This window comes from Camellia sinensis, chromosome 2, assembly GCF_055761805.1.
Source record: "Camellia sinensis isolate YWXY chromosome 2, ASM5576180v1, whole genome shotgun sequence".
Taxonomy (NCBI): Eukaryota; Viridiplantae; Streptophyta; class Magnoliopsida; order Ericales; family Theaceae; genus Camellia; species Camellia sinensis.
Window position 1 is genome coordinate 41,489,230 of NC_138962.1, and position 22,301 is coordinate 41,511,530.

The 22,301-nt window shown below is 41.8% G+C and overlaps 1 protein-coding gene across 1 annotated transcript in view; it reads right to left on the reverse strand.

The window, feature by feature from the left end:
* LOC145813291 (uncharacterized) overlaps positions 1-17,414 on the reverse strand; it is a 36,808-nt gene extending 19,394 nt beyond the window's left edge. The window contains exons 1-2 of the mRNA XM_082908583.1: positions 16,973-17,414; positions 14,007-14,137 (exon numbers count right to left, since the gene is read on the reverse strand). Coding sequence (XP_082764709.1) covers positions 14,007-14,137; positions 16,973-17,414 — 573 coding nt within the window. The remainder of the gene's footprint in view (positions 1-14,006; positions 14,138-16,972) is intronic.
* Positions 17,415-22,301: the final 4,887 nt, after the last annotated feature.

The window sequence follows — 22,301 nt, forward strand, 5'->3', positions numbered from 1 at the left end:
AATGGCAGATCGCAAACACTGTGTTCCTAGGCGCACCAATGCACATGCAATGCAAAGAAACACATAAATGAAATCAAAATAGGAAATCACGAGTTCGAGTCAAGCTCTCTACATTCCCCAGCAGAGTCGCCAGAAACTGTAGACGTCCCCCGAGCGCCCCGGGAGGGTGAGCTCCTGTTCTGTTCATTTGGGGTTACTACAGCTCGGACCCTCAAGTTGTCACGGTTCTTAATATTGAACCAAAGAGTCCAAATCTGGCAAATCGTTTTGAGAGAAAAAAAAATAGATTTTTTGAAAGAAGAGAAATGCCAAACATGGACTGCTTTGCCAGATTGCAGAGTCGCCACCTAAATATTTTATTTTGGGGGAATTTAGGAAACCCCGACTCGGTGCCGAAGGCCACATGTCCGTCATCACCGGAGTTGTCTCGGCTCGGGAGCTAGGGTACGATTGGGGAAGGTCAGCTATGAGCACCCCCTCTTGCCCGGTTCGAAGACCGGCCTCTACTAACCATGATATCCGTTTTTGAAAACTTTATGTGTTCTTATTCCAATTATTATCCTAGAATTACTATGTTGTGCGCACAGCAAACAAGTATAGACTAGATTGCCTAATTTGGAAATAAACATTGCATATCCGTTTGTTTTGGAAAGCGTTTTGGAATTTGCTACTCGCAAGTAGGCTAAAACACGGATTTTAATGAGTTTTTTCGATTCAAACAATCCACCCTTCACCCACAGGCATTCAAACAGTTTTAACTCATATAAGCACTTAGCCACATGGCAAGCATACTGTCATGGCAACACTCACACGCATGCGGGATGCTAAAGCATAACTACTTACATTGTACTCCGTGCCAAAACAGTAAACTAGTTAGCGAATGCGCATGTCATGACCCGAACCCGCCCCTATGGGTTAAGGACATAACCGGCCAGTAATCTTGAGATTACCTACGGCCTCAGACCAAAACAGACGTAACTCGTCAGAGTAAAGGGGCCAAACGGAAGCAATAATTAAAACTTTGTCCATAGAGCCGTGCTTATATGCACATCAAACAAACCATACTCGGATACGTTAATAACCCACATCGAAAGTACAGTTTCACAAAATTCATTACAGACAGGATCATCCAAAACGAGTCAACCTATATCAGACTATGTACAGACATACACTAGGCCCTTGCCAACAAAACAAAACATAAGTACATACTAAAAGGGCAAGGATGGCCTCATGTGTGAGGCACAAGGCTGACTCTCCCAAAACTCGTGTTGTTCCTAGCAGGATTCACTGGGGCTGGGTTTGTGCTTCTCTTGGCTCACCTACAAGCACATGAATGAGCGTAAGCGATAGCCCAGTGAATAATATCAAACATGACAATTACATAACAATATATAGAACAACATGCTCCAAACGGCCTTGGGCCCAATTCATACTTCTATTTAACGAATATGTATATATATAACTATACAAAATTCAATCAAGTAACTGTAATTCTAAACATTCTGGCCTTTGGCCCATTCGGCTTTCCATTCATGGCAAAACGGCCTTCGGCCCATTCACTTATGTCTAAACGGCCTTCGGCCCATTCATTTATGTCCAAATGGCCTTCGGCCCGTTCATTCATGTCAAAACGGCCTTTGGCCCACTCTTTCATGTCAAAACGGCCTTCGGCCCACTCATTCATTCATGTCAAAACGACCTTTGGTCCATTCATTTACATCAAACAACCTTTGGTCCATTCATTCTTATCAAATCGACCTTTGGTCCATTCATTTACATCAAAACGACCTTCGGTCCATTCATTCTTATCAAAACGACCTTTGGTCCATTCATTTAAATCAAAACGACCTTCGGTCCATTCATTCTTATCAAAACGACCTTTGGTCCATTCATTTACATCAAAACGACCTTCGGTCCATTCATTTATTTCTGTCAGACTTTTGTCCACAATCCCAATTAACGACTCATAAAGTTTATAAGGGAATAATAATTGGACATTGACAAGCTTTCAATATTGATGTTACTCACAGTGATCGGCTTGCGGATTCGCCCTGGAGCTTGACCCTACACATTCTATGCACACAAAAGGGTCATTAACAATTCAATCCGTCCCTTAATTCATATATTCCTCTTGAGGCTTTATTCTTATCTCATTAACTCATTTATAATGTTTAACACACGCCTAAGAGTGATTACAAGTGAAAGAGAACGGAAAACGAAACACAGAATGCATGAACAAAATTCCAGAAATTAGGGTCCCCGCTCGAGCGTGTACTTACCCGCTCGAGCGGACCCTTAAGGCCTGCAAAAGTACTGGTTGCCTGAAAAATGCGCTCGAGCGTGTAATAGAGCGCTCGAGCTGAAGGCCTGTCTACAAAACTCCACGCTCGAACGTGAGGTTTCCCGCTCGAGCGGACGTCCAACTCTGCAAAAGTGCTGGGAGCACGATTTTCCCGCTCGAGCGGACATTACCCCGCTCGAGCGGACATCAAAATTCTGGAAAACCCAGAACTGTGTTCTTGAGTTCCAAATCGACTTTCCAGCCACATTTCTTGCATTCAATGGCTCAAATCTCAATATAATCATACTAACATGGCACCAATGCAAGATTATAACATTATGAAGCTCAATTTCATGATTTATCTACATGCATGTCCCGAAATATCTCAAACCCATCATCAACATGCTCAAATTCAAACATTCAAGACTTATACTCCCATGATTTGTACATGCATGTGGGAGATGCTCATCATTCTCAACTTAGATGGTACAAATGGTGATTACAACATGAGCTTTACCCAAAACTCTACATGAATCATGTGTTTCAAGCTCAAACATGCAGATTCAAAGTAATTTCTTACATGCATGAGTTCCAAGACTTCAAACTCAACAAAAATCAACTTATTACATGCTCTTTAACATTCTTTCAACTTTGAACTTACAAATTACAAACAAGAGTCCATGAATTCACTTACCTAAGAGCTTCAACCCTTAAACTCTAGCCAAATCTTGAGCTATATCTTCAAATTCCCAAGTCTTGAGCCCAAATTACACAAGTCTCTCCCTTTCTATCTCTACAACCGGCCCTCTCTTCTCTTCCTTGAGTTTAATATCAGTCAAAATGAGGCTAGGGAGGGAGAGATTGAGTGTTTAAAGCTTGACAACAAAATCCACTAAAGCCAAGATTATAATAATAAAGTAGTTGGGCTCTAATTCATCAATTTAATCGGTTTAATCTAACCCGAATCAATTTTCAATTAAATTTCACCGTAGGCTCTAAAAATTTTGCCAATCACAACGGCGTAGTCGATTTCAGGTTCTGTTGCCGATAAGGCCTCCAATTTAATTTTCGAAGCGGTAAAATCAAACAGATATTCCTACGGTGAACAGATAGAAATTCAAAACCACATATTTTCACATAATGGCATACAAAACCATGCTAAACACATAACCATAAACAACTTAAGGACCAATTAGCATAATACAGAACAGGGATGTCACAGTCTTCCCCCCTTTAGGAAGTTTGGTCCTCCAAACTTAATTTACCTTCGTCGGGAAACAAATGTGGATAGCGTAGTCGCATTTCCTCCTCTTTTTCCCACGTAGCATCCGGCCCATAGTGTTCCTTCCATTCTACTTTCACCATTGGGATGGACTTGTTTCTCAATTCTTTCACTTGTCGGTCAACGATTCTTTCCGGCCATTCAGCGTATTCCATATTCTCATCAATAGCTACCCGATGGTAATCAATCACATGTAACGGGTCTCGGAGGTAACCCCTCAACATCGACACATGGAACACGTTATGGATTTGCTCGAATCCCGGTGGCAAAGCAACTCTATAAGCAACTGGACAAAGTTTCTCCAAAATTTGAAACGGTCCAATGTAACGGGGCGACAACTTGCCCTTTTTCCCAAACCTGACTTGGCCTTTCATCGGAGAAACACGGATGAACACATGGTCGCCGACCTCATACTCAAGAGGTCTTCTCCGAACGTCTGCATAATTTTTCTGCCGATCTTGAGCCGTTTTGAGCCTTTGCCGAATAGTTTTGATCTTTTCAGAGGTGTCCTGTACAATTTCAGGCCCAAGCAAAGCTCTGTCCTCGACCTCTGTCCAACAAATAGGTGATCTACACCTCCTACCATACAAAGCCTCATATGGCGCCATACCGATGCTGGAGTGGAAGCTGTTATTATAAGCAAATTCTGCAAGTGGCAAGTAATCTTCCCAACTCCCCTGAAAATCCAAAGCACACATGCGAAGCATGTCTTTCAAAGTTTGTATCGTTCGTTCTGACTGGCCATCTGTCTATGGGTGGAATGCAGTACTGAACCTTAGTTCTGTTCCCATAGCTTCCTGCAAACTTTTCCACAATCTAGATACAAATTTCGGGTCCCTATCTGACACAATGGACACCGGAACCCCGTGTAAACGGACAATTTCATCGACATAAATGGTAGCCAATCTATAAGCAGTAAATGTAGTTTTGACAGGCAGAAAATGTGCAGATTTAGTCAGTCTATCAACTATAACCCAAACATAATCCATACCTCGAGAAGTCTGAGGTAGGCCAACGACAAAATCCACAGTTACATGTTCCCACTTCCACTCAGGAATAGGGAAAGGTTGAAGTAGACCGCCTGGTTTCTGATGTTCAGCCTTAACTTGCTGACACTGGAGGCACTTGGACACATATTCTGCAATCTCTTTCTTCATTTTAGGCCACCAATAGGTTTGTTTCAAATCCCGATACATTTTATTGTTACCCGGATGCATAGCAAATACGGATCTGTGGGCTTCATCTAAAATCCTCTTCCTTAGCTCCGGAATATCTGGGACACATATTCGGTTTCGAAATTTCAACATTCCATTCTCGACACTGAACTCTGCTTTTGGGCTTACTTCAAATTCATCAATTACCTTTCTGAGGTACTCGTCTTCTTTCTGTTTCTGCTTGATTTCATCCACAATTGCCGGTTCGGCCGTAATGGCGGCTATCAATCCGCCCTGTTCACATGCCACCACTTCAATTTCAGACTTTTCAAAGTCTCGCAAAATCTCCCTTTGTTCAGTAAGCAAACAAGCCATACTCCCTGTTGATTTTCTGCTCAAGGCATCAGCCACTGTATTAGCTTTCCCGGGATGATACTGAATCTCCAGATCGTAGTCTTTTATCAGCTCTAGCCATCTTCTCTAACACATGTTTAACTCTTTCTGCGTGAAGAAGTATTTCAGGCTCTTATGATCCGTGTAGACTTCACACTTTGCCCCATACAAGTAATGCCGCCAGATTTTCAAAGCAAAAACAACTGCGGCCAATTCTAGGTCATGTGTTGGATAATTCTTCTCATGTGGCCTCAACTGTCGGGAGGCGTAAGTAATAACCTTTCCGTTCTGCATTAACACACAACCCAAACCCTTATAAGATGCGTCACTGAAAATCACAAAATATTCCGTACCTGAAGGTATTGTCAAAATTGGTGCAGTGGTTAATCTTGTCTTCAATTCATGAAAGGCTGATTCTCTTTCACTATTCCACTCAAATGGTTGTCCTTTACGTGTCAATTGGGTAAGAGGCACAGCTAATTTCAAAAAGTCCTTTACAAACCTCCTGTAGTACCCGGCCAAGCCCATGAAACTGCGAACTTCTGTCACATTAGTTGGTGTAGGCCAATTCACAATTGCTTCTATTTTCTGCAGGTCCACTGAAATTCCTTCCTTGTTGATCACATGCCCTAAGAAAACAACCTCATCCAACCAAAATTCACATTTCTTTAGTTTAGCAAATAATTTCCTTTCCCGAAGTATCTGTAAAACAATCCTCAAATGATGTTCATGTTCAAGTCTATCTTTAGAGTATATCAAAATATCATTGGTGAAGACTACAACAAACTCATCAAGGTAGGTTTTAAAAGTTCTGTTCATTAGGTCCATAAATGCTGTCGGGGCATTAGTCACTCCAAATGGCATAACAAGAAACTCAAAATGACCATACCTCGTTCTGAATGCGGTTTTCTCAACATTCTCTGCTTTAACCTTCAGCTAATGATACCCGGATCTCAAATCAATCTTAGAAAACACCTGTGATCCCTGCAACTGGTCAAATAAGTCATCAATACGGGGTAAGGGATATTTGTTCTTTATCGTTACCTTGTTCAGTTCCCGGTAATCAATGCACAGGCGCAGAGTACCATCCTTCTTCTTTACAAATAACACTGGTGCACCCCAAGGCGAAGCGCTAGGCTGGATGAACCCTTTATCAAGAAGGTCTTGCAACTGTTCCTTTAATTCTTTCATTTCGGCAGTAGCCATTCTGTAGGGAGTTTTAGAAATAGGCTGGGTGCCTGGCATAGTCTCAATAGTAAACTCTATCTCTCTGTCTACCACTCCCCCTGGTAATTCATTCGGGAACACATCCGAAAATTCTCTAACAATAGGAATATTATTCAATTCAGCATTCACGGATTGTTCAGTCAATACATAACACAAATAACCCTGGCACCCCTTCCTGATCAATTTGCATGCTTTCATTGCAGATATCAAATATGGTGGAGGCACTACCCCATTTCCCACAAACACAATCTCCTTCTGTTCTGGGGGTTTAAACACAACCCTCTTTGTCACACAATCTATAGTGGCACAATATTTGGTCAACCAATCCATGCCCAAAATTACATCGAAGTGTCTAAAGTTTAAGGGCAACAAATCTACATATAGGGTAGCATCCTCAATATGCATGTCACAAAACCGATATATATAGTCACATAACACAGATTCCCCCGATGGAGCAGACACACATAACAAATATGGCAACAATTCTAGGGGTCTTTTCAGTCTAGATGCAAATGCATATGTCACAAATGAGTGCGTCGATCCAGAATCAATTAATACAAGGGCATCCTGATTACATATTGAAATAGTACCTGAAACGACGGCATTGGCATTCCGTGTATCACCCGGAACGAGTGCAAAGACTCTCCCTTGTCTCACTGTATCCCCAGTAGTAGCAGACTTCAAAGTGTTTCCCGGCTTCGGGATCGATGCAGTGGAGCTAGTAGCTACCTTCCCACTATTCTGATTACAATCTCGGGCTATATGCCCTTGTTTCCCACACTTAAAACAGGCTCCCGATGTACGGTAACAAACTCCACGGTGCTTTTTGCCACAAATGTTGCACATGGGAGCTGTGTCTCGGGAAGAACTGGAAGTAGTTGAGGAGCCCGTGTTTTGCTTTTTCAAAAATTTCTTCTTCGAAAAGAAGCCTTGTCTTTTGTTGCCTTTCTATTCGGTTGTTGGCTTAGCTTGTCTAGCTATGTTAGCCTCTGATATGATGGCCCGGTCAAGCACCCCGATGTAGGTCTCCAACTTCAGGACATTCACTCGCTCTAGGATGTCACTTCGGAGCCCACCTTCAAAATGCCTTGCCTTCTTATAATCAGTGTCAATTACGTGTGGTGCATACCTGGCCAACTCAATAAATTTGGCCTCATACTCCGCTACAGTCATGCTGTCTTGCTTGAGTTCCATGAACTCTGCCACTTTCCTATCCCGGACACACTGCGGGAAATACTTGTCATAGAAGATTTCGAAAAATTTCACCCAGTCAACATCCCTGTGGTTTTCTCGCAACAACATCCACCACCTTCTCGCTTCGTCTTCTAGCATAAAAGTGGCTAGAAGCACTTTCTGTGTATCCGAGCACGGAAATACTTCAAACAGTTTTTCGATCCCAAGAACCCAAGCTTCCGCTTTCAAAGGATCTAGTCCACCATGAAACTGTGGTGGTTTCATTTTCTTGAACTCCTTGGTGAGAGCGATTATGCGATCATCATTTTGATTATCTGGCACGGGTGGTGCCGGAGGTGGAGGTGGCGGGTGTGGTTGCTGCCACTGTTGTTGCCACTCCTGTTGCTGTCTCAAAGCTTCTGCCATTTCCTGAATCAGCCTTTCCATTCTGTCCAGTCTGGCAGTAGAGGATTCCTCTAACTCATCACCTCTGGTTCTCACCATCTGATTAAACTTGCACTATATTCATACCAAAGGTACACAAGTACACATACACTAAGGAGCACATATTTCCAGATAATTTGTAATGCAAGTAGTTCACAACTTACACATATAATTATTCATAACAAAACATTTAAGCATATAATCAATGCTCCCAAACTCGTACTTATCACATGAATGCATCCTAGATCTTATCTAGACGCTTATTGCTCTTTTAGGACAAGTGTGGGAGTTATTAACTCGTGCTCTGATACCACTCTGTCATGACCCGAACCCGCCCCTATGGGTTAAGGACATAACCGGCCAGTAATCCTGAGATTACCTACGGCCTCAGACCAAAACAGACGTAACTCGTCAGAGTAAAGGGGCCAAACGGAAGCAATAATTAAAACTTTGTCCATAGAGCCGTGCTTATATGCACATCAAACAAACCATACTCGGATACGTTAATAACCCACATCGAAAGTACAGTTTCACAAAATTCATTACAGACAGGATCATCCAAAACGAGTCAACCTATATCAGACTATGTACAGACATACACTAGGCCCTTGCCAACAAAACAAAACATAAGTACATACTAAAAGGGCAAGGATGGCCTCATGTGTGAGGCACAAGGCTGACTCTCCCAAAACTCGTGTTGTTCCTAGCAGGCTTCACTGGGGCTGGGTTTGTGCTTCTCTTGGCTCACCTACAAACACATGAATGAGCGTGAGCGATAGCCCAGTGAATAATATCAAACATGACAATTACATAACAATATATAGAACAACATGCTCCAAACGGCCTTGGGCCCAATTCATACTTCTATTTAACGAATATGTATGTATATAACTATACAAAATTCAATCAAGTACCTGTAATTCTAAACATTCTGGCCTTTGGCCCATTCGGCTTTCCATTCATGACAAAACGGCCTTCGGGCCATTCACTTATGTCTAAACGGCCTTCGGCCCATTCATTTCTGTCCAAATGGCCTTCGGCCCGTTCATTCATGTCAAAACGGCCTTTGGCCCACTCTTTCATGTCAAAACGGCCTTCGGCCCACTCATTCATTCATGTCAAAATGACCTTTGGTCCATTCATTTACATCAAACGACCTTTGGTCCATTCATTCTTATCAAATCGACCTTTGGTCCATTCATTTACATCAAAACGACCTTCGGTCCATTCATTCTTATCAAAACGACCTTTGGTCCATTCATTTACATCAAAACGACCTTCAGTCCATTCATTCTTATCAAAACGACCTTTGGTCCATTCATTTACATCAAAACGACCTTCGGTCCATTCATTTATTCCTGTCAGACTTTTGTCCACAATCCCAATTAATGACTCATAAAGTTTATAAGGGAATAACAATTGGACATTGACAAGCTTTCAATATTGATGTTACTCACAGTGATCGGCTTGCGGATTCGCCCTGGAGCTTGACCCTACACATTCCATGCACACAAAAGGGTCATTAACAATTCAATCCGTCCCTTAATTCACATATTCCTCTTGAGGCTTTATTCTTATCTCATTAACTCATTTATAATGTTTAACACACACCTAAGAGTGATTACAAGTGAAAGAGAACGGAAAACGAAACACAGAACGCATGAACAAAATTCCAGAAATTAGGGTCCCCGCTCGAGCGTGTACTTACCCGCTCGAGCGGACCCTTAAGGCCTGCAAAAGTACTGGTTGCCTGAAAAATGCGCTCGAGCGTGTAATAGAGCGCTCGAGCTGAAGGCCTGTCTACAAAACTCCACGCTCGAATGTGAGGTTTCCCGCTCGAGCGGACGTCCAACTCTGCAAAAGTGCTGGGAGCACGATTTTCCCGCTCGAGCGGACATCAAAATTCTAGAAAACCCAGAACTGTGTTCTTGAGTTCCAAACCGACTTTCCAGCCACATTTCTTGCATGCAATGGCTCAAATCTCAATATAATCATACTAACATGGCACCAATGCAAGATTATAACATTATGAAGCTCAATTTCATGATTTATCTACATGCATGTCCCGAAATATCTCAAACCCATCATCAACATGCTCAAATTCAAAAATTCAAGACTTATACTCCCATGATTTGTACATGCATGTGGGAGATGCTCATCATTCTCAACTTAGATGGTACAAATGGTGATTACAACATGAGCTTTACCCAAAACTCTACATGAATCATGTGTTTCAAGCTCAAACATGCAGATTCAAAGTAATTTCTTACATGCATGAGTTCCAAGACTTCAAACTCAACAAAAATCAACTTATTACATGCTCTTTAACATTCTTTCAACTTTGAACTTACAAATTACAAACAAGAGTCCATGAATTCACTTACCTATGAGCTTGAACCCTCAAACTCTAGCCAAATCTTGAGCTAGATCTTCAAATTCCCAAGTCTTGAGCCCAAATTACACAAGTCTCTCCCTTTCTCTCTCTACAACCGGCCCTTTCTTCTCTTCCTTGAGTTTAATATCAGTCAAAATGAGGCTAGGGAGGGAGAGATTGAGTGTTTAAACCTTGACAACAAAATCCACTAAAGCCAAGATTATAATAATAAAGTAGTTGGGCTCTAATTCATCAATTTAATCGGTTTAATCTAACCCGAATCAATTTTCAATTAAATTTCACCGTAGGCTCTAAAAATTATGCCAATCACAATGGCGTAGTCGATTTCAGGTTCTGTTGCCGATAAGGCCTCCAATTTAATTTTCGAAGCGGTAAAATCAAACAGATATTCCTACGGTGAACAGATAGAAATTCAAAACCACATATTTTCACATAATGGCATACAAAACCATGCTAAACACATAACCATAAACAACTTAAGGACCAATTAGCATAATACAGAACAGGGATGTCACAGCGCATGTCCTAGTTCATGTTAAAATGACTAATGCATCGCATGCAAAATGTAATTAGAAATAGGCTCGGTTAATCCTAAATATGGCATATGAGATGCTACCAATCGATTCATGTATTCAATTTGGAATTTTGAAAATATGAATGCAGTTAGCATGATGTACCGAGCCTAATGCATGCAATACAAATGCATGAATGCACGCATGCATAGCATAAGGTATGCTAATTTCAAAAATTCCCTAATCTACCATCATAAGCAGGTAAATAAAAGGGAAGAAAGAAGTGGGGATTGGAAGACATACACACACTCACACACACTTATTACAGATTTGCCCTCACTCGGAGGGCCCAAATAAATATTACAGTCCCAAATAATAAACAAATAAAATTATTACAGAATTTCTAATTAATTAAAAAAAAGATGCAAAAGAAAGAAGAGGGTGGCCGCAGCCTTTGCCTCGGGATGCGCAGATGATGCATGCTCGGTCCGCCTTGCCCGGAAACTCGCTGCCATAGCATTGCTGCCTCTGCTTACACTGCCCTGTCTCTCTGAAAATTGCCAAAGTCCTGGAACAGGTTCCTCACACATTGCAGAGCACCACCGGCCAGACAGAATTCCCACCAGCACTCCAAAATTTCCATCGGCTGTTGAATTGATAATCGGCACTTAAAATATTGCCGGCCGGCGCTGAATTCTGCCGGTCGGCAGAAACTTCCTGCAGAGACAGTTTTGACAGCAAACAGAGAATAGACAGTGCATGGCATGGGGTTTTCAGGCACATGTAAGCATGGTCATATTTCCTATCATGCTTTGAACTCAAGGAAGCATGTCCCTCGATCCCCGAACCATCAATGGTGCATGGTGGCTCAAAGAATCAAATTTGCCATTTGATATAAAGATGCATGCAACAAACAAAATGAGAACCGAAGCCTTATCAAGTTGGAGTCAAAGGCCCCGGTGACCGAGAACCAAGGCACATTACATCACTTGAAGTATGAATGTCCCTTGACTCTCGCATTTGGCTTGACACCCCAAACCAAATGATGCAATGCATGTTATGCTCACAAGGCTCAAAATGCAACATGATGCTAATTATGCAAGGCATGCCAAATGTCATGCAACAAATATGACAAGTATGTAATGCTAGCATGCAACATGCAAGTGTGATACAAACATGAACCAATTTGGCAATGGGATTAACATACTTCAAGGCTTAATGAAGCAACCATGCAACAAACATGGAACAAGCATGCAATGGGGCCTTGAACCATAAAGGGACAGACCTTGATCCGCCTCAAAACAGTGGCCAAAAGATGTCTAAAAGGTGGATCGATACTCATGCTAACAAGTAAACTAATGGTCCCAAGGTTAAGGCACAAAAAAAAAGAAGACATTTTACCCCCACCAACATGACCTCTCATGGCATGATTAAAACAAGTAAAAACAGAATTTTACAGACCAAGATAGGACTCCAAACCCTCCTAATATGGCAGCTAAGGTGACTCCCAAGAGGCATATGCACCAAGGCTCATTCCTAGGCATAAGAGGGTACACCCTCAAGGCATAAAAGAGGTCATGCATGCATACATACAAACATGATTCTTGGACTAAAATATGGTCCTAAAAGATGTTAAGTCATGAGGGTGATCACAACCATGCATGCTAGAGGTCAACATGCTCAAAGCTTTCAAGCCAAAATACATAGCCCCCATAACAAACATGTCAAGCATGACCAAATGGATAACCAATAGACTTTAAGCATGGAAAAACAATACTAAAAGCTTCATGGAACTAAGCCAACACACGCAAGAATCATGGCCTAATCATGAGATGCACTTCTAAGCAAAATGGAGCAATACAAAGCAAGTACTACAAGCATACAAGGAGGCACAAATCCGGCCAAAAACAGAGGTTACATATGACCTAAAACACCTAAAAAACTTCTGAAATGAGGCCAAGAATGATCAAGCACACATGCTACCCTTTTAAGCCAAAAAGCAAGGAAACAAAACAATGAAGGGAGAGGGGTGTCCCTCCCCTATGCAAGACTTCAAACCACTTTTTTTTTAACACTGAAAATCAACTAGTTTTTAGTGGTGAAAGGACCAAAACACTGAAGTGAACAAAGCCTTACCAAAGAGGCACCAAAATGGACCAAACAAGGCCGAGAAGGGTGAGTTTGCACTCAAACCACAAAACGACCTTAATGAAAGTTCTAAAGCATGAAAATACAAGCCCTTTTTATGTTATACACAAAAGATAAAACAGCAAGCAAGATAGGTAAAAAACTATTGCAAGTTTGGGGAATATAAAGCAAGATGCTCACCCTTGAAGAACCCTTGAAGAACAAATGGTCTAGCCCTCTTCTTTTGATCAAAACCAGTCCAAAAACTCAAGAATCAACCCTCCAAGTCCCTCAATCTCGGAGTAAGGTGTAATAGTGTGTGTAATGGTGCAAAAGTAAGGTAAAAACACACTTTTGGGCCAAAAATCACACACAAAGGAGGAGAGAGAGGAAGACATAGAGATAGGATATATCTATATCACTAAGCTCTGGTTTTTGCTCCTAACTTTCTAACCTAGATCAAAGAGGAAAGCCCTCCTCTTATATGACTCCCTCTTGCAAAGCTTATACAACAAGCTTGGTTAGAGGGAGATCCCTCCATACACAGGGGCAGAGTTGGTGCCAGCTATCACAGCTGGTACAAAATATCTCCATAAAGTGGATGAACAGTGGTCGGCTGCCCAAAAATGCCATTTCGACAAAAAAGAGTGCCGACCGGCAACAAACCATGCCGACCGGCAATAAAGTGTGTCGACTGGCAAACAAAAGTGCCGATGGCAGCAAAAACCAACCGGTGGCCTCTAGCCACTGCCGGTGGTGTGTGGGGATGTCTCACAAGGCATTCCCTGCCCCTTCGAGGCAAAACACAAGTGTTTGGTGCGAAACCAGACACTAAACGGTCAAGTTCGGTGATCGTGAGGCAGGGCGCGGGAGCCGAGACCTCCGGGAACTCCAAACGAACACAAACATGGATGATCACCGAGTGTTCAAACGGTGACGTCCAAGTCTTGAGGACGGTCAAAAATGGGGTGTCTACAATTATCCTATGCATGACTTTCTTCATTTTATTGGAAAGTACCTTTTCAAGGATCTTATACAAAGAACCAACTAGGCTGATTGGTCTGTAATCTGTAAGACCAGAAGGGTTATCAATCTTTGGGACCATAGCTATAAAAGATGGGTTATCAATCTTTGGGACCATAGTCACTCCTATATGACGGTAAAAAGTTAAATTAAGCAACCAATACATACTCAGTGTGTTAGTTGACCATCTTATGATATATTTTGAGCCAAATTAGGTTAAATAAGCATAATGACCACAAATATATAATGGTGGCACTATCAAAACCTAACCCTTTCATATTTTTTCTCTGTCTATTTATTCAAGAACACAGCAAAAAAAAACCCAAGTTTCAAACATAAATCTATTGTATTTATCCTAGACACTAACATATGCAAATAGTTGTAGTAAATTACTCATTTTACATTGAATTCCAACATAGGGTTCATTTATTTTGGTTATAACTGGATATGCTTTAGAAATGATGCATGCATATCGTTGCTGAGCATGATTGCTACAATTCTATATGCATACGATGTACATCATCATCATTTGTGTTTAACCTGTTGGACTAATGTCATACTCAGTAGGTATCCAATTTATTCTATTTAAATAGGTTGTATTCAATCAATATATACAAAGAGAGGCTGGAATATTTTGTATCGACCTCTTGGTGAAGTTATGGAGGTCTAAATTTTTTTTTTCATTGAACCAACAAGAAGTCTTTCCCTCAAAGTGGGTCTATTAAGTTTTTTCTTCTTTATTTAATTTATTTATAAAAGGATTTATATCATCTGGTTTCCTTTTCACTCTAGTTTAGTTAATATTATAATGATTATATAAATTTCTGGTAAGACATCAACCTATGTGTATAATCTATTGTGTTATTCCAGCAATTATTGATATAAGCAAGGTGTTATATTTTTGTCATACTGCATTACATATAAAGATGTGCACAGTGCACAGTGCACAATTCATGATCTTAGGGATGTCACTGAACCTACTAGCTATGTTTCCACTCAGTGGGCTGGCTAATGAGCTATGTGATGCCTTTATGATTATCTATTCAATTATATAAAGCATAAACCCCATTTGGTGTGATCATTGTTACACTTTGTTTTCTAAGAGTGCCCTTCACATCCAATAAATGCCAAATCCAAGTTTTTCTTATTCATCAAACAGTCTAATATTGCTAACGGTCTTCCGCATGCATCAAACCATCGAAAAATTTAAATGTAAAATTGCAAACGCATCGTGTTGCACCCACTGCTTTGTTTTCTAAATTTTAATATATATGTATATATGTAGGATATTTTTCTACAACATATTGTGATGGCATTAAGGATTTGATCAAGTGATAATCATGCCTATATTAAAGTCAAAACTTGAAAGTAAGGGAAAAACTAGATATTTTATGTAGGGGCCATCAAATAATTTTTAAAGTATTATATAAATTCTTGTTGACTTCATGTTTTATATTTTCTCTGAAAATCAAGTACACAAGTTTTTGGTGATTTATCAAAATTTTCATTTAGAAGATTAAAAAATAAATAAATACGAATTAAAACATTTATATTATAGCACCATAATTAAATTCATAATTTGAACAAAAAAATTACATGTGCTATACAGTGTTGGACTTTTGAAAAGTTGTGTTGTTTTTAGATTTGACTTCACAATTTAAGAGGACCTCTAGTGTGTTGCAGTCTTGGTCTGAACAACATGGCTATTATGACACACTTAGAATAGGAGTAGGAGTTTGGGCTTGGTAAGGCTGGAAGGGTTCGGCTGGCCTGAGTAGAGGTTGGGATCCTTCTGATTGAAGGTGTTGGAACTTTTGTCATTGAAGGTGATTGGGTCAAAAAGTTAAGAAGTGAGTAGGGCTGTAGATGTTCGGACCGGTAGGGACTAGGTTATAAGACTAATTTGGGCCTAGACTTGTTTAAGAAATAGAATAAATTGGATGACAGGCTTCTGTGCTAGAGTGATACCGGTAAGAGTGACAAGTTTGGTGTGGGTTAAGGATATAGGGTCGGTTTTAGGGTGTAGGCTGGGTCGGGTTGGGGTTTAGGATTTGTTCCTTTCATTTCCTCCTCTCTATCGATCAACGTCAATGGAAAATTGAGACAACACAAGTTGGCAATGGTGCTGCTGGCGACTGTTGATGAGGATGAACAAAGTTGACTTTGGGTTATGACGCGTTAGCAACGAAGATGGTGTGAAGCCAACCCTCTAGTTGGCGATGACGAAGGCAACTAATACTGATGGGTTCCAACAAACGACAATGTCAACTCTAGTTCGTGGATAGCCCTTTGCGGTTGTTGAGCGACGAGATACTGATGACGATTGGCTAATGACAACACTAGGTGTCATTGATGTGTGGTCGTGATGATTTTTTTGATAAATAAGCAAACTTTATTAAGAAGCATCAAGACGATGCAAAGAATACAAGAAAGCCCATAAAAAGACGAAAAAAACTAACTAAGCAAATCCTCCACAAAATCAACAAAAACCAAAACATTTGGGTCGACTAAACCCGAAACCCAACTATGCACCGCCATCAACAGTCTACTCTCTAACCCAGCAACAGAATGGCACTCATCCCGAAACACTCCTATTCCGTTTGAGCCAAACCAACCAAAGCAAACAATGGGAAGAAAGCACCCAAGCCTCCCGACACCGCTTGCCCACCGTAGCCCCACCCCAACTCTGCAATACCCCCAACACAGAGGCCAGTTGCACCCACACCGAGCCAAACAAAGCAACAACAAAATTCTAGAGGCTAGACGCTATCAGACAATTAAAAAGCAAATGATCCACCATTTCTGCATCCTTACAATACATGCAACACCAATTGACCAACACATGCCGTCTCCGAATCAAATTATCAATAGTAAGAATACGACCTAAAACGATTGTCCAAACGAAAAAAGCCACCTTAGTTGGAGATCTCGTTGCCCAAATACACTTCCAAGGAAATACACCAAAATCATCCCCTGCCAGCACCCTATAGAAGGAAGACACTGAAAAAACCCCTTTAGACCTCCGAACATTCCATAGTACAGAATCCAAACCATTCCCCTTCAACTGTAGCCCGTACAAGAAACCTAGAAGATCCATCAATTGGTCTAACTCCCAATCTTGCACATCCCGGCGAAGACGAACATTCCAAACAACTGACTGCCCCTGCATCACTCTCACTGAAGCAACCATCTCTGCCCCATTCTCGGCAATGGCATAAATCAATGGAAACATAACTGCCAACGAGACCCCATCACACCACCGATCCTTCCAAAAACAAATCCTATCCCCTACCCCTACTCGAAACCGAACCTTAACCCAAAAGCCCCCTCTCCCCAACCATATCCCCATCCACAACCCAGGACCATGGGAATGAGCCACCCTCTTTGAACACCAACCCCCCATTTCCTCTCCATACTTAGCCACAATCACCCTCCTCTACAACTGCTACCATTCCTTCACAAAACGCCACAACCACTTCCCCAAAAAAGCCTGATTAGACATCACCAATCTACCAATGCCCAAACCCCCCTATTCTTAGGAATCCAAACTCTCCCCCAATCCACCAAATGATAATGGCAACCCCCCCTCCCCCATCCCCCAAAAAATCCGGTTGTAGCTTCTCCATCCGCTTGACCACCACCACAGGAATCACATACACCGACATGAAATACGTCGGAATACTAGAAATGACACTCTTGATCAGAGTAAGGTGCCCCCTTTTGACAAATACTGTCACTTCCAGACTGCCAACCGCCGCTGTACCTTGTCCACCATCCCATCCCACACCTTCACCTCCTTAAAGGTAGCCTCCAAAGGAAGTCCCAAATAGGAAATTGGTAAGGTGGCCACCTTACAACCCAAAATTGCAGCTAACACCAACAAACCAGCCACCTCGCTTACCAAAATCAATTCTGATTTGGCCAAGTTAACCCGAAGCCTAAAAACTGTCTCAAAACAAAGCAATACACACCGTAAATGGCCCACCTGAATAGCATCCACATTACAAAAAATAAGAGCATCATCCGCTTAAAAGAGATGAGAAACCACCAAAGGAGCAGACTCCACCCCCACCGCAAAACCCGATAACAAACCACCATGAACCGCCCTACAAATCAGCCGGTTCAACGCCTCTATAACCAGAATAAATAGAAGTGGAGACAAAGGGTCACCTTGCTGTAAACCTCGCCAAGAAGGGAAAAAACTCGCTGGAGTCCCATTCACCAAGACAGATACCCGAACAGTAGAAATACAGAAATATATCCAGCTCCGCTATCGCCCCCCAAAACCCATCCTCTCCAACACATACATAAGAAACTGCTAGTTAACATTGTCATAGGCCTTCTCAATATCTAGCTTATAAATAATCCCCTCTTTCCCCTGCTGAAGCCGCGAATCCACACACTCATTGGCTACCAGAACAGCATCCAAAGTCTGCTGACCACCCATAAAAGCATTCTAAGACCCTGACACCACCCCCTCCAAAACACCACGAAGTCGATTAGCCGCCAAAACCTTAGCCAATAACTTATAAACGTTACCCAATAGATTGATAGGCCAAAAGTCCCAAATATCCTCCTCACCTCCCTTTTTGGGAATCAAAGCAATAAAAGTAGCATTTAGACTTCTCTCAAACTGTCCCGTCTGATGGAACTGCGCAAACATAGCCATCACCTCCCCCTTCACCACCTTCCAACAATGCTGAAGAAAGCCAATAGAGAAACCATCCGGCCCCAGAGCCTTATCCCTAGGCATACTCCTCAATGCTCCTAACACCTCCCCCTTTGAAAAAGGTCTCTCCAGCAACAAGCCCTCTGCCTCAGTAATAGAATCAAAAACCACTCCATCTAACCTCGGCCTCTAACCCTCACCCGGATCACGAAAGACATGTTGGTAGAAGCCCACTACACCCTCCCTAATATCCTCTTCTGATGATAGCAACACCCCATTTACCCGTAACCTCTCTATCTGATTCACACGCCGATGAGCATTCACTATTCGGTGGAAAAATTTTGTATTCCGATCTCCATCTTTCAACCATAGGCATCTAGATTTTTTTTGAAAATTGATTTTCTCCATACGAGCCAACTTCGCATAATCCTGGCAAGCCACATTTCTACGCACCACATCCTCCGCGGAAAGGCCCCCCTCAACTTCTTTCTCGTCCAACTCCGTCAGAACTGACAAAATGTTGGCCGTTTGAACCGCCACTCGACCGAAAACCTCTACATTCCAACACTTCAGATTAGCCTTAAGAAGTTTCAATTGCTGAGCCAATCTGCAATCGGGTGTCCCTACCCTAATATAACTCCCCCACCACGCCCCCACTCTCTCCAAAAAAACTTTCTCTTGTAACCATATATTCTCAAAACAAAATGGCGCTGGGCCACGCCGAACTCCCCCACTATCCAAAATAGAGGCCAATGATTAGAAACCGGCTAAGGCAACCTTAACTGAAGCATCCGAGAAAAGTGCTCCTCCCAATCCCCGGAAACCAGAAATCTATAAATCCGAGAACTTGCCCCTCCGCCAGTCCAAGTGTAACCTCCCCCTGTAAAGGCACGTCTACTAGCTCCATCCCATCAATGAAGGAAGAGAAAGCCCTCATGGGCCTTGTCACTCGACTCCCCCTAAACTTCTCTGTCGGGCTCCTCACAACATTAAAATCCCCCCCACACACCAAGGCACCCCCCACCAAAACGCCACAGCTTGCAATTCTTCCCAAAAAACCTACCTCTCTGAACCTCGGACTGGCCCATACACCCCAGTGAAGACCCACTAATAACCATCGTCAAGACACCGAAACAAACCGGACAAGAAGAAACCCCCTATCTCTTCTCCCTCCTTCACCACCACCCTACTATCCCAACAAATAAGAACACCACCTACAGCTGGTTGAAATGCCCACTCCACATGTCGTCTCCCCCATAATTCCTGAACGACCTTCGCCCCAACCACCTCCAATTTGGTCTCCTGCAAACACACCATATCTGCCCTAGCACTCAACAAAACAGACTTAACCACCATATGTTTACCTTTATCATTCAAGCCTCACACATTCCAAATCAAAATTTTCAAATGCATGGCAACAAAAGTGGTACACCACGCTTCTTCCTCAATCGTCTATCCTCCCCCTTCATGCCACGGTCATAATTAATAGAACACTCGAGTCTCCGTAACTCCCGAACCCCTTTATCCTTTGGGCCAACTGATTGTACTGTCATTTCACCCCGGTCAACCCCTCTCCATGATGACTCAATCGTTATAAACAACTAACCTCAGCAATACAAGTCAACACCCACTCAGATACCTCATCTAGAGACGATAAGTGATTGAAAGTTGTCTCTGGCTCAACCTCAGATTTGGATTGCAGAAAAGGCAACCCAATTTCCACATACTCTATCATCAAAGGCCTCACTACTAAAGCCCTAGTGTCATCCGTCTTCACCCACTAGACCTCATGTGCTGCCATAGGGCCCTCAGAGCTTCCGTCGCTTAGCACAGCATCCCCATGAAGCACAGTCCTAGCCTGTGACTATGTCGGAGGGTACGACATCATCTCCAATGACACCAACGCACTCTGTCCACGAAATGGACTCTTGTAGACACCCCATTTTGACCGGCCTTAAGACTTGGGCGCTTTCTTTTGATTACCCGATAAAGACAATCAAAATGTGTTTCTCACAGAACCTCAGTAAGAGAGATGAAATTTGAGCTTTAATCCTAACATTCACACATTTTTGGCCAAATTATTTTTCATCCAAAATTCACCAATCTCCACTACCAAATTTCCTACAAATCAATTCCTACTCATCATCCACTTTCATAATCATACCCCACCATCTCCACTCACTATCCACTTTCATAATCATATCTCACCATCTCCACTCACTATCCACTTTCATAATCATACCCCACCAATTCCCACTCTTCATCCACTTTCATAATCATAGCCCACCATCTCCACTCACTATCCACTTTCATAATCATAGCCCACCATCCCCACTCATCATCCACTTTCATAATCACACCCCACCAATTCCCACTCACCATCCACTTTCATAATCATACCCCACCATCTCCACTCATTATCCACTTTTATAATCATACCCCACCATCCTCACTCATCATCCACTTTCATAATCACACCCCACCATCCCCACTTACTAATTACATCCCACCATCCCCAATCATCATCCACTTCCATAATCACACCCCGCCATCCCCACTTACTAATTACATCCCATCATTTCCACTCACCACCTACTTTCATAATCACACCCCACTAATTCCCACTCATCATCCACTTTCATAATCACACCCCACCATCCCCACCATCCCCACTCACTAATTACATCCCACTATCTCCACTCACCACCTACTCTCACTAATGACATCCCACAATCTCCACTCACCACCCACTTTCATAATCATATCCCACCATCTCCACTCACCATCTTTCATAATCATATCCCACCATCTCAACTCATCCATTTTTATAAATCACACACCACCATCACCATTCATCATTCACCTCCATTATACATTGTCTCCCATTAACTCCATTATCTTCCAAAAATGCTCCACTTTGCCTTCCACTTTATGCTTCACTTTGTCTTCCACTTTGTCCTCCACTTTGTCTTCCACATTGCCCACTTGCATTGGCTATATAATGAGAGCTCTAGTCTTGAATTTAGAGATGGAATTCTAAAGAAGAGAAGTATAGGGAGAGAATGCTAAAATTGTGTTAGAATTTGAAAGAAAAGAAAGTCTTAAAAACAACAGAGTTATCTTGCCAAACTAGTGAAGTTACATAGCTCTTACATCTTATCTTCCCTTGTCAAACCACTCAAAGCCTTAATCAAAAAGAGAGTATTCTTGCCAAAAAAAGAGTGATCATACCCTTGTTCAAAACCGTCATTCCAAGCTCAAATTCTAGTTTCAAATTGAGGATTGAGAACACATTTCTTAAACTTGAGGGTGATCAAGAGGAAGTTTGGAAATCAAGAAGTTCAATCTTTATTTGGAAGGTGAATTTCTAGTCTTTCATTTTTTTATATTTTCTATCTCATATTTATTTCATACTTTATATTTCATAATTTGTTGTTGTAATCCAAGTGGTTTGTTTAGCTCATTATTATTATTATTATTATTATTATTATTATTATTATTATTATTATTATTATTATTATTATTATTATTTGCCTGCTCTTGTTTCATATTAGTTGTGTTGTAAGCTAACCGGTAGTGGTTAGTTGAGCCACCTACATATTTCTTGTTTGCTCCCTTTTT